This window comes from Arachis ipaensis, chromosome B4 (genome assembly GCF_059453495.1).
Source record: "Arachis ipaensis isolate K30076 ecotype BB chromosome B4, ASM5945349v1, whole genome shotgun sequence".
In the NCBI taxonomy this organism is placed as follows: Eukaryota; Viridiplantae; Streptophyta; class Magnoliopsida; order Fabales; family Fabaceae; genus Arachis; species Arachis ipaensis.
The window spans coordinates 126,533,216-126,544,755 of record NC_142439.1 but is presented as its reverse complement, the minus strand read 5'-3'; the positions used below and the strand labels follow the sequence as shown (position 1 = coordinate 126,544,755).

General features: G+C 33.2%; 1 protein-coding gene across 1 annotated transcript; it reads left to right on the top strand.

Moving 5' to 3' along the window:
- Positions 1 to 2,215: 2,215 nt before the first annotated feature.
- Positions 2,216 to 3,139, top strand: LOC107638001 (uncharacterized). Its single transcript, XM_016341206.3, has one exon. The coding sequence runs from the start codon at positions 2,341 to 2,343 to the stop codon at positions 3,013 to 3,015; it is 675 nt and encodes a 224-aa protein (XP_016196692.1). The 5' UTR covers positions 2,216 to 2,340; the 3' UTR covers positions 3,016 to 3,139.
- Positions 3,140 to 11,540: the final 8,401 nt, after the last annotated feature.

Sequence of the window (11,540 nt, the reverse complement as noted above, 5' to 3'; positions counted from 1 at the left end):
TCTTTTTCTTCGGCTACAACAAAAATTACTTTTAACTACAAATATTTAGTAGCGATGACATAATAGTTAATTATTATATGTCATATTTAATTCATATTTTTGCAATAATTATATATTTATCATTATTGTATATATTATAATGATAATTATATATTTTTAGTGATTATTAAAAAGATTTTTATCGATAATCATATAATAAAAAATATTTGGTAATTAAAATAAATTAATAAAAAATAACTAAAACTTATTTTATTTAATATTCATTAATTGTTATAATAATTAATAAATATTAAATAAAATAAATTATGTCTTTTTTTTGTCTTCTTAGAGCTAAAATCGTTTAACGATAAAATATAAGACGACTAATATTTAATTACCGATAAAAATATTAGCGACTATTTTTATTGTCACTAAAAATAAAAAAATAATTACTAAAATTATTTTTTCTAGCAATATTAGTAATGGAATCATGGAATAATATATTTTTCTTATATTTTAAAACGAGGATTACAAATTAAATATTGTTCCGGTCCAGCCCATTAAGAACCTCGGGTCCGATCACAAGTCACCGACTTGTCGGGTCGATGGACCCGAACTAAGAGGTGACCCGCGCGTCACCCCCGTTCTGCAGAGAAAATATGGATCGACAGTTAGTAAAAGCTTCCATGCAGGTGGGCCTAATTACAGAGAGTCCATCCCGGGTACAGAGTATAAATGAGGAGGGACCTACCCTCCCTGAAGGTACATCACCTTTTTTATCCTAATTAGTCGCCACTTCGTACGGATACTAACTATAGCGTTGGAGTGTTATTGCAAGAGGCCCCACCCGTCGACACACCAACGACTCAGACGTTTTTGCCCTCGAAGCTTGCACTCAGGCTCCGATCCTATCTCACTCAGTTGCACCTACCTTAGCCCAAGAACGGAACTAAAAATTTTTTTTGAAAGGGACCAACATAAAAAATATAGGTTAAGAAGAAAAAAAATTAAAAATTAAAAAGGGGCCAAAATAAAAAATTAGAGACTTATACATACAAATTATTAATTTTGAAAAACCATTGTCCCTTTTCCTTCTAATGTGGCTCCGCCACCGTCTCTGCCTCAACCTCAGCCTCACTTGATCCATCTCTCACCCGAGCAACCGAAAAAAATATTAAATAAAATAATAGTTCAAAGAATTTCTATTGTGATTTGTGACGGTATAGCGCAAGAGTACAGATATATAGAATAAAAGGAATGGAGTGTGATCTTATGAGTAAGCAAATAAGTATAAATATTCATATTCTTTTGAATTTAATAATTCATCCGGCATGTCAAGTTCTTGCACTTATTGAACAAAAATTTGATTGGCAGTTGGATACACGGTATGGCTTTCTTGCCGCGCATTGAGTTATTAGAGAATTGATAGGAGTCTCGTTATTAATTACGTTACTACTCCTAGAAAGATGACTTTACATAAATATAAAAAATTAAAGAAAATAAATATTAATACCACTCATTTTTTTTATATAAATTTATGTAAATACATAATATAAAAAATAATTAGAGTGACATTATAAAAAACACAATCAGATTATTATTTTTCTAATTAAAATATAAACACATATTATAAATAATTTAGTCAAATATATTAAATTATTTAACGATTTTTAATTACTATCTTCATGTAAAAAAATTCTCAGTTTTCTTCTATATCTCTCAACTCAGCCAATTAAAAATTAATTTGTCGTGAATTGAAGTTCTATTTAAAAATCTGTTAATACCAATAAATTATTATATATATAAGACAAAATTTAAACTTCTAACATTTATTTAAACAAATTAGTAAATTAATTATTATACACAAATTGACTTTCATCTTATATAAAAATAATAATACTATATAATCAATAAATATTATCATTTTAGATCAATATTTAGCCAACAATAATTTACAAATACCTATATTTACATCAATTTACATACACATTTATTTTCATCAAAATTTACAAAATAAATCCACATAACATGTACTTATATTTTTAGAATTTATACACATAAATTAATAAAATTTATTTATTAAAAATAATTTAATATTTATAATTATTCAAAATTGTTTGGCTGCCAATGAACTATAATTCAAACGGTGGTATAATCTCTCCATACTCATTTAGAGATCACAGGTTGAGTCTCCCTATCTAAAAAAAATAAATAAATAAAGCATTTAATCCCTTGCACCTAACAACTACCCTTGATAGAGTTGAGATATCACACATTATTACCGATATAGTTGCCATTTCCGTTATTATTGCTCTAAACCCCAAACCTTCCAAAGCTTCCATTTTCATCACAAACTTAACAATGTCTGAGTTAGAATTATCGTCAAAACACAAGGCCATGACGGAGAGCAACCACAACCACGACGAAGAGCATCAACAAGTTGCGGTGGTTTCACAGAAAAAGATGAAAAAGAGAAGAAACTGCGCCATCGCCATGGTAGTCATCATCTCCTTCTTCATTCTGTTGGCTATCATATTCGTGATCCTCGCCCTCACGTTGTTGAAGACCAAAGATCCAAAAACAGAGATTGTATCTGCAACTTTGCAAGGAATCTCACCAAAACTCACATTCCCCGCCATTAACATCCAACTCAACATCACTCTTGACCTCAAGATTCGCGTCGAAAACAAGAACCACGCTAGCTTCAAGCACGGTGAGGGTAAGAGCGTTCTTTTCTACAAAGGAATCGAGGTTGGAGAAACTGAAATCTTCTCTGGTTTGATTCCTTCAATGGGATCCGAAATTCTTCCGTGTAGACTCACGTTAGAGGCTGATAAAGTTGCAAGTAACATCACGGGTTTTCTTGGGGACTTGATGGGAGGTGAAATTACCATGAAGACCTTCACTCAGATTCCTGGTAGAGTTACTTTTCTTGGGTTTATCAAGAAGCATATTGTTGCTAAGTCCAGTTGCCAGTTTATTATTGGTGTTCCTGATTTCAAGATTAAGAACCAAGTTTGTAAGACCAAGATATGATTCATCATCAAGAACAATTGAAGCAGGATTTGTAGCTTCTTATACTATACTATTAGCAGAGTTTTTTACATGTATTTAGTTATTAGTTAATATTTTCTTAATCGATCTTGGATACTTATATCTCTCTTGCTAGACTTTCATTTTTGAGTTTTTGAAAATTTTTGGCAACACCTTTATTTTCTGATGGCAAGATCAGTAGTGTAGAAATGTTTTATTTTAATTTATAAACAAGAAAAATATTAAGGTGGATACTTCCATGATGACATCTTCACGTGAAAATAGCATTATAGACCATTAAATGAATTTATATATTTGATAAAATATATTTAATTAGTCATCTAAAAGTTAACAATGTCATTTTTATATGAAAATGTCACGTGAGTATTTTCTAAATATTAAATGGTTCGTATGTTTGAATGTTATGATTTTATTTTTTTATTTAGAAATTAGGTAACGAAAAAAAGAGGTTTACTTTAAACATGTGAGCAGTGATGCCATGCATAAGTTTGGTTCTGATACAATAATATTAATTTTCTTTCATCTGGCATACAAAGATCAAGCTTTGCCTCACTTCTCTTTCCAATTTTTTTTTTCATTATGGTCATTGAAGTTTGTCTGAAAGTAATTTTCTAACAAATGAGAGAAAAGAGATGAAAAGATTGTTTGCGATGTTATATTCACGAAAGAAAGAAATATTTAGAGTAAAGACTGTACTCAATGGGACTCTTTGTATTTTTCTTGAAAGATAACGTCACTTCCAAAAAAAAATCGGTATTAATATTAGGAGGATGTGTTCAAATCCAAATCCATCCAAATTAAATCGTTCGTCTAATTCAATCTAAATTGAAAATTGATTAAAACCGTACTAATTCGAATTTGATTGGATTCTATTTTTTGCAAACAGCTGGATCGGATTGAATTTTAGATCTAATTTTCATAACCGATCCAATCCAATTCAAACCGCACAATGTATTATAATATTATTATTTTATTATTATATTTATAATTATACTTATAACATGTTCAATTTTTTTTTATACATTTTTATATTATTTATGTATTATTATTATTTAATAAATATTTTATGTTCAAAATGTTATTTATTTATTTATTTTAACTAATTTATAATTTTATTTCTATTGTTATGTTATTGTTGGCTTTTTAAGATATTGTTAAGATTTATTATGTCAATGTTGATTATTTAAAATTTGATGTTGAGACTTGCTATATATATTTAATTTTTTTAATTTATAAAACCGCAAATCAAATCTAATCCAAACCGCTTGAAATTGGATCTGATCGGATCGGATTTTTTTAAAAATAGCATCCAATCCAAACCGCACCGCAAGTAAAATTAGTGTTCGGATCGGATGAGTTTTTTACTCAAAACCGATCCAAACCGCACCGCGAACACCCCTAGGAGGATCTTCTTATAAAGACGCATAATAAATCTTCTTATAAAGATATTTATGTGTCATATTATTATTGGGCGTATTAATGAATCGGTTAGTTTTAAATTTCTTAACAAATTAGAATAAAATCGATTTTTTTATAACAATAATAATAAATTCAATTGTTATCAGATCCGATTGAACCGACCAATTTACATAACCTACTAGATTATGGCTTTTTTTGTTTTTTTTTTTTAAAGAAAAATCAAAGATATATTTGTCTTTTTATCAAAAAATTTAAACATGATTCGATTTAGATTGTGTAAATCGATCGGATCAAATCAGGTTTAATAATTATAATGCGGACAATTGGGTTTATTATTGTTGCTATAATAAACCAATTTTATTCTGATTTATTAAAAAATAAATTATTAACCAGTTTAATAAAGATATCCAATAATATCATAATACATATAAATGTCTTTAAAAAAAGATATTTTTAGTGTATTTATCAAAATAGTCTCCTTAATACTCTTATTCTGAGATAATTGTAGGTTTTTTTTATTTAATGAAAGTTTTAAATAATCCCTAAATTCTTTACTGCAATAAAACTAGTTACTATATTAGTATTACTACTATATTTTTATTTCTTTTTGTTATAACTCATACCTCTATTATTTTTATTATGCAATATTATTTTATTATATTATCATTATCTTTTATACCACTATCAACATTATCAATATTACCTTTTTTTTATTATCTTATTTTTTTGTGTAATGCTATTTTTTTTTAAGAAAAATTTTTGTAACACAATTAATTTTTCATCTTACGACATTATTTTCGATAAGGTCCTTTACCATTTAACTACTATTGACGAAGAAATTTTCAAAAAAAATTTATCAATTGAAAGTACATTCACAAAAATTCTAGTCATTTTTTAAATTTCGGTCATTAAAAAAAAACTTCACATATAAAATTGCAAATATTTTAACTTATCATAAAAATCATCAAATAATAATAAAAATGCCTTATATTTTAATAATATATACAAAAATTGTATCAAATTTTTATTTTTAAAATTTTTTTTGATAATATATATTTTATTAATCATACTAAGTGTACACCAAATTTGTTATTAGCACAAAATATAATTTAAATATAAAAATATATTAAAGTAAGTTAAATAATAGTATATTTATTTATATATAAATACATAATGACTGATTTTAATATATAAATAATATTTTTGATATTTAATATTAAGTTATTTTTGTCATGTGTTAAATTTTTTTTAGAATATTTTTATTAGTTGTATAAATTTGTAAATACCATTTCAGTAGTTTACGTTTTTTTTTTCCATCAACTGTACTGTACTTGAATGTAATAGTCTATATTATTTAAATCTTTTATTATTAAATCCTAGATAAGGGCTTGGGCTCGCCGAAATAAAATAATCTTCTTCTACATTATTTTTGGACACAACACATAAAATCATTTTTTTTTTCATTGGGCAGGAGATGTGCCATGAGTTAGTTTATTTAAAAAATAAATGATTTGTTCCGAGGGTTACCTGAAATAATGATTTAGGCCTGAACGTGAGGTTCAGACTCCTTTTAAGAAAGCGTCCGACTTATGCTGGTGTCAAGGTGCTGCCGTTCGAGTTCCTCATGAAGAGGTGATGGGTGGTACTTGCAAGAGATTCCGATGCTTAAGTTAGCAAAAGACTATAGCCAGGATTTTAGTAGATTGGGTCCTCAATATACCTGAGAGTGTAGAGTAAAATAGATAACTACCTTTTAATGTAATTCCACCTTTAATGGTGAATAACGGTTCTTTTTTTCTAAAAAAGTTGTTGAGATCTTCCTTTTAGATAAATGGGAGATATCTTAAGAGTTAATTACTCATTCAGATAAGTAAGGCTGGGTTGGTTGTCGTTGCGCCCGACCTATGTGAAGTCGGGCAGGCGTGGGGGAGACACGTTCTCTTAATTGGGCCTTATTCTGTTTGGGTCTGGTTATTTTGTGAGTCAGGGTATGAACAGTGCCCCTACTTAAGTCCGAGTCTGAGCTTTACCAGGTCGAACTTAAGTATTAGTAGATCAGACTGATTTCTCGTGGATTAATAAATTAGGCCGAACAACTCGTCTTTCTGGGTCACATGGGGGTACTCGACGTGTTCAAAATTTGAGAAGTTACGTCTTTTCACATCTTGCACACGTTCCTCTATGGTAACCTTGGTAACCACATGCCATAAATGAAGGGTTTGTGAAATTACTTTTTTCCCCTAGCATCTTATAAATACTCAAACTCTTTTCTTTTTCGTTTCTTTCTGAAACATTTGCGTTCTTCGTTTTCTCTCTTAGATTCTCCGTAACTTCTTTACACTTTAAGATTGAACTTCCTGCTTGGAAATTTTCTTTAGTCGTTGGAGGTTTTTTGATTGTCCGTATATTTTCTGTTCAAGTACCCTTCTACGCATTTCTTCAAGGTTAACATCTTTGCCCCTTGTCTCTATGTTTATGTTCTGAGTGATGCCGTTACTTCATGTTTGATTTGTTTTGGGATTCCTATGTCATATTTGAAATCAAGCTTTGAATTTTGAAAGTTTGCTTCTTTTCTTGAACTTGGATTTATGGAACTTTTAATTTGTTGTTGTTGTTGTAAATGTGGACGTGGGATTATACTCCATGTTGACCCTAAATGACGTCTTTTTTATCTATTAAATATGGAACTTTTTCCATATTTGGAAATGCTTTTTCTTAGTATTCGGGAGGTTGTAGGAACCGTAATGTTCCTTTGTATTATTGAAGACAACCCAACCTCTTTAGACTTTTTATGTTGTTCTACCTGGTTTGCCGACTTGTAGTGATAATTTTTTCTTTTATTGTATTGTAGGTATAGTTTTTATGTCTCGATCAGTAATTCACAACATGTCTTCTAAGTCTCGTCCGACCTGACTTGAGTAGATATATATGTACTTACTTTTATCCCCATTATTGATAATGAGTATGATGAAACCTTTCGTAGGTATCATATGTTATGTCTAAGTTGAAAGGATGAAAGGAACTACGAAATTGTGGTCGCTAACACTGAAGAGAGGGTCTGTTTTTCCCGACTTGACAAGTTAGATCGCTATTTCATCTATGTGTATGATTGCTTCTTCACAAGATTAGGAGTTACCCTTCCCTTTCTGATTTTGAATCTGAGATCCTTAAATTCTATAATGTTGCTCCCTCTCAACTTCATCATAATTCTTAGAGTTTCTTGAAAATATACCAGCTCCTTTGTCGAGAGCTTGGTGTCTTTCCTTCTCTTAAAGTTCTTTTATTTTTTTGTCCTCACCAAGTCTTTCAACTTTAAGAAATAGGGATGGATCTCTTTCTGAGCTATCCAGGTAGGAAGCTTTTTGCCATTTTTGATCATTCTTTCCATGGCTATAAAAATTACTTCTTTAAGATCTGTGCTGTTGTGGAGGGTGTCCGACCTTTCTTTCTATGTGATAGGGACGGGCCCCTTTTTCCTTTGTATTGGGAAGAACATCCTGTGATAGTTAAGTATAACTTGGATGATTTAGATGAGGTTGAGAAGAGTGTAGTTGGATTGTTCCAAGAGTACTGGGGTCAAGCTCCTTATCTAGATACCAAGAGATATTTAGGAAATCCAAGCCAACTTCAATCTGAGTTAAGTAGTCTTCTTTTCTTTTTATAGATATGGATTTGTCAAAAGTTATTAGTGACTAATGTATCCTGACTTTGATGTCGTGCAGAAAAAATGGCTCCTAAGTCGGCTACTATGAAAACACTTCAGACTGCCAAGAAGAATATTGTTGCACGAAGCATACAACTGAAAGAGGCAGGTAAATTGGATGACCTCTCCTCTCCTTCTAAGTTGGACTCGGAAGCTTTTGCCTTGGTAAAAAAAATTGCTGATCCGACTCCTCAACCAACTCCTCCTCCCTCTAGCTCAGTAAAACAAACAACTCTTCATCTACCTTCCAATCTCAAGTCAAACCCTAAAATGCGTAAGACTTCGAAATCGGGGGTATTTATGTGTAGGGCTTTAATGCTATTGCTTGGAGTCCTTCCCCACAATGTTTTCAGTAGGGATGATGTTTTCATAAAGAGCCATCTTCAGGTACTTGCCCGAAGTGGAATTCAGACGGCTGAGGTTTGTATAGATTTGTTGAGAGAACTGGAAAGACCCCCTTGATGCCACTCAGTGCACTTTGACTGATCTACAAGCTGAAATGGCATCCTTAAGGGAATCAAAAAAAGGAGTGAGAGGGTGAAAAGGAGTCTCTTATTTCCGACCTTGGCAAAGCACGGACGAGAGCGAAACAATTTGAGGCTACCCTGGCTATGGCGGATGGCTTAAAAAAGAAGGTTGAGGAGAGTTATATCAAGGGTTTTGGAGAGAAGCTGGATTCGGTGGATGAGATCACTAAATCCAGGGAGAAATATGCCGAGCTGAAGGAAACCATAACTATGGGAACGGATGAATTGGTGAAAAATTTGAAGGCCCAATTCTGAGTTGTGTTTTTCGAGGCAGACCTCTCCCTTATTAGTCCTGATAATGTGGTGGTGGAAGGGAAGATAGTCCCTGCGCCTAAGGAGGAGGAGGATAGTCCTTTGCCTGACCCGAAGACCTCGGAAACTCGGGCTGAGGGAGCTTCTCAGGGTTTTTCGACTCGGATTATTGATGAACATATTCCTTCTAGAACTCTCCCGATTTCCACTATGCAGCCTAAAACTCTCCCGACCTTCATTATGCAGCCTAAAAACGTTTCTAACTTGACTTCCAGTGACCAAGTTCCTCCTCCTTAGCTTTTCAATTTTCAAAGCATTTGGATGGCCCAACTTGTAGGTCCATTGGTGCACGAATTATGAATCACACTTTTCACAATTCGTACCACTAACCAGCAAGTGCACTGGGTCGTCCAAGTAATACCTTACGTGAGTAAGGGTCGAATCCTACGGAGATTGTTGGTTTGAAGCAATCTCTGGTTATCTTGTAAATCTTAGTTAGGAGGCCAATTATAATTATCAGTTGACTTGCAAATGAACAAGGGAACATAAAATAAATACTTGGTATGCAATAATGGAGAATATGTTGGAGTTTTGGAGATGCTTTGTCTTCTGAATCTCTGCTTTCTCCCTGTCTTCTTCTTCACACACGCAAGGCTCCTTCCATGGCAAGCTGTATGTAAGGTGTCACCGTTGTCAATGGCTACTTCCCGTCCTCTCAGTGAAAATGGTCCAAATGCTCTGTCACAGCACGGCTAATCATCTGTTGGTTCTCGATCATGTCGGAATAGAATCCCTTGATTCTTTTGCGTCTGTCACTATGCCCAACAATCGCGAGTTTGAAGCTCGTCACAGCCATTCAATCCTTGAATCCTACTCGGAATACCACAGACAAGGTTTAGACTTTCCAGATTCTCATGAATGCCGCCATCAATTCTAGCTTATACCACGAAGATTCTGATTAAGAAATCTAAGAGATACTCATTCAATCTGATGTAAAACGGAGGTGGTTGTCAGGCACACGTTCATGGATTGAGGAAGGTGATGAGTGTCACGGATCATCACCTTTTTCATAGTGAAGCGCGAATGAACATCTTAGATAGGAACAAGCGTGTTTGAATGGAAAATAGAGATAATTGCATTAATTCATCAAGACGCTGCAGAGCTCCTCACCCCCAACAATGGAGTTTAGAGACTCATGCCATCAAAGAGTACAAAGTTCAGATCTAAAAATGTCATGAGATGCGAAATAATCCTCTAAAAGTTGTTTAAATACTAAACTAGTAACCTAGGTTTACAGAAAATGAACAAACTATGATAGATGGTGCAGAAATCCACTTCTGGGGCCCACTTGGTGTGTGCTGGGGCTGAGACTTAAGCTAATCACGTGCATAGGGCTGTTTTGGGCGTTCAACGCCAGCTTTGGATCCTTTTCTGGCGTTGAACTCCACTTTGTAACTTGTTTCTGGCGCTAGACGCCAGACTGCAGCATGGAACTGGCGTTGAATGCCAGTTTACGTCCTCTATCCTTGAGCAAAGTATGGACTATTATATATTACTGGAAAGCCCTGGATGTCTACTTTTCAACGCAATTGAAAGCGCGCCATTTGGAGTTCTGTAGCTCCAGAAAATCCACTTTGAGTGCAGGGAGGTCAGAATCCAACAACATCAGCAGTCCTTTTTCAGCCTGAATTAGATTTCTGCTCAGCTCCCTCAATTTCAGCCAGAAAATACCTGAAATTACAGAAAAACACACAAACTCATAGTAAAGTCCAGAAATATGAATTTTGCCTAGAAACTAATGAAAATAAACTAAAAACTAACTAAAACATACTAAAAACTATATGAAATTAACCCAAAAAAGCGTATAAAATATCCACTCATCACAACACCAAACTTAAACTGTTGCTTGTCCTCAAGCAACTAGATAAATAAAATAGAATAAAAATAATTTAAGAAGCAATAATATCTCAGAGTTTTTGAGTGAAGCTCAGATTCTAATTAGATGAGCGGGGCTAGTAGCTTTTTGCTTCTGAACAGTTTTGGCATCTCACTTTATCCATTGAAGCTCAGAGTGATTGACATCTATAGGAACTCAGAATTCAGATAGTGATATTGATTCTCCTAGTTTAGTATGTTGATTCTTGAACACAGCTACTTTATGAGTCTTGGCCATGGCCCTAAGCACTTTGTTTTCCAGTATTACCACCGGATACATAAATGCCACAGACACATAATTGGGTGAACCTTTTCAGATTGTGACTCAGCTTTGCTAAAGTCCCCAATTAGAGGTGTCCAGGGTTCTTAAGCACACTCTTCTTTTTTTGATTTGGACCTTGACTTTAACTGCTCAGTCTCAAGTTTTCACTTGACACCTTCACGCCACAAGCACATGGTTAGGGACAGCTTGGGTTAGCCGCTTAGGCCAGGATTTTATTCCTTTAGGCCCTCCTATCCACTGATGCTCAAAGCCTTGGGGTCCTTTTTATTACCCTTGCCTTTTGGTTTTAAGGGCTATTGGCTTTTTGCTCTTGCCTTTTGGTTTTAAGAGCTTTGGCTTTTTCTGCTTGCTTTTTCTTTCTCTTTCTCTATTTTTTTTTCTGCAAGCT

Bases quoted from the DNA above. Each gene is read 5' to 3' on its own strand.
- LOC107638001 (XM_016341206.3), top strand. From the start codon at position 2,341: ATGTCTGAGTTAGAATTATCGTCAAAACACAAGGCCATGACGGAGAGC.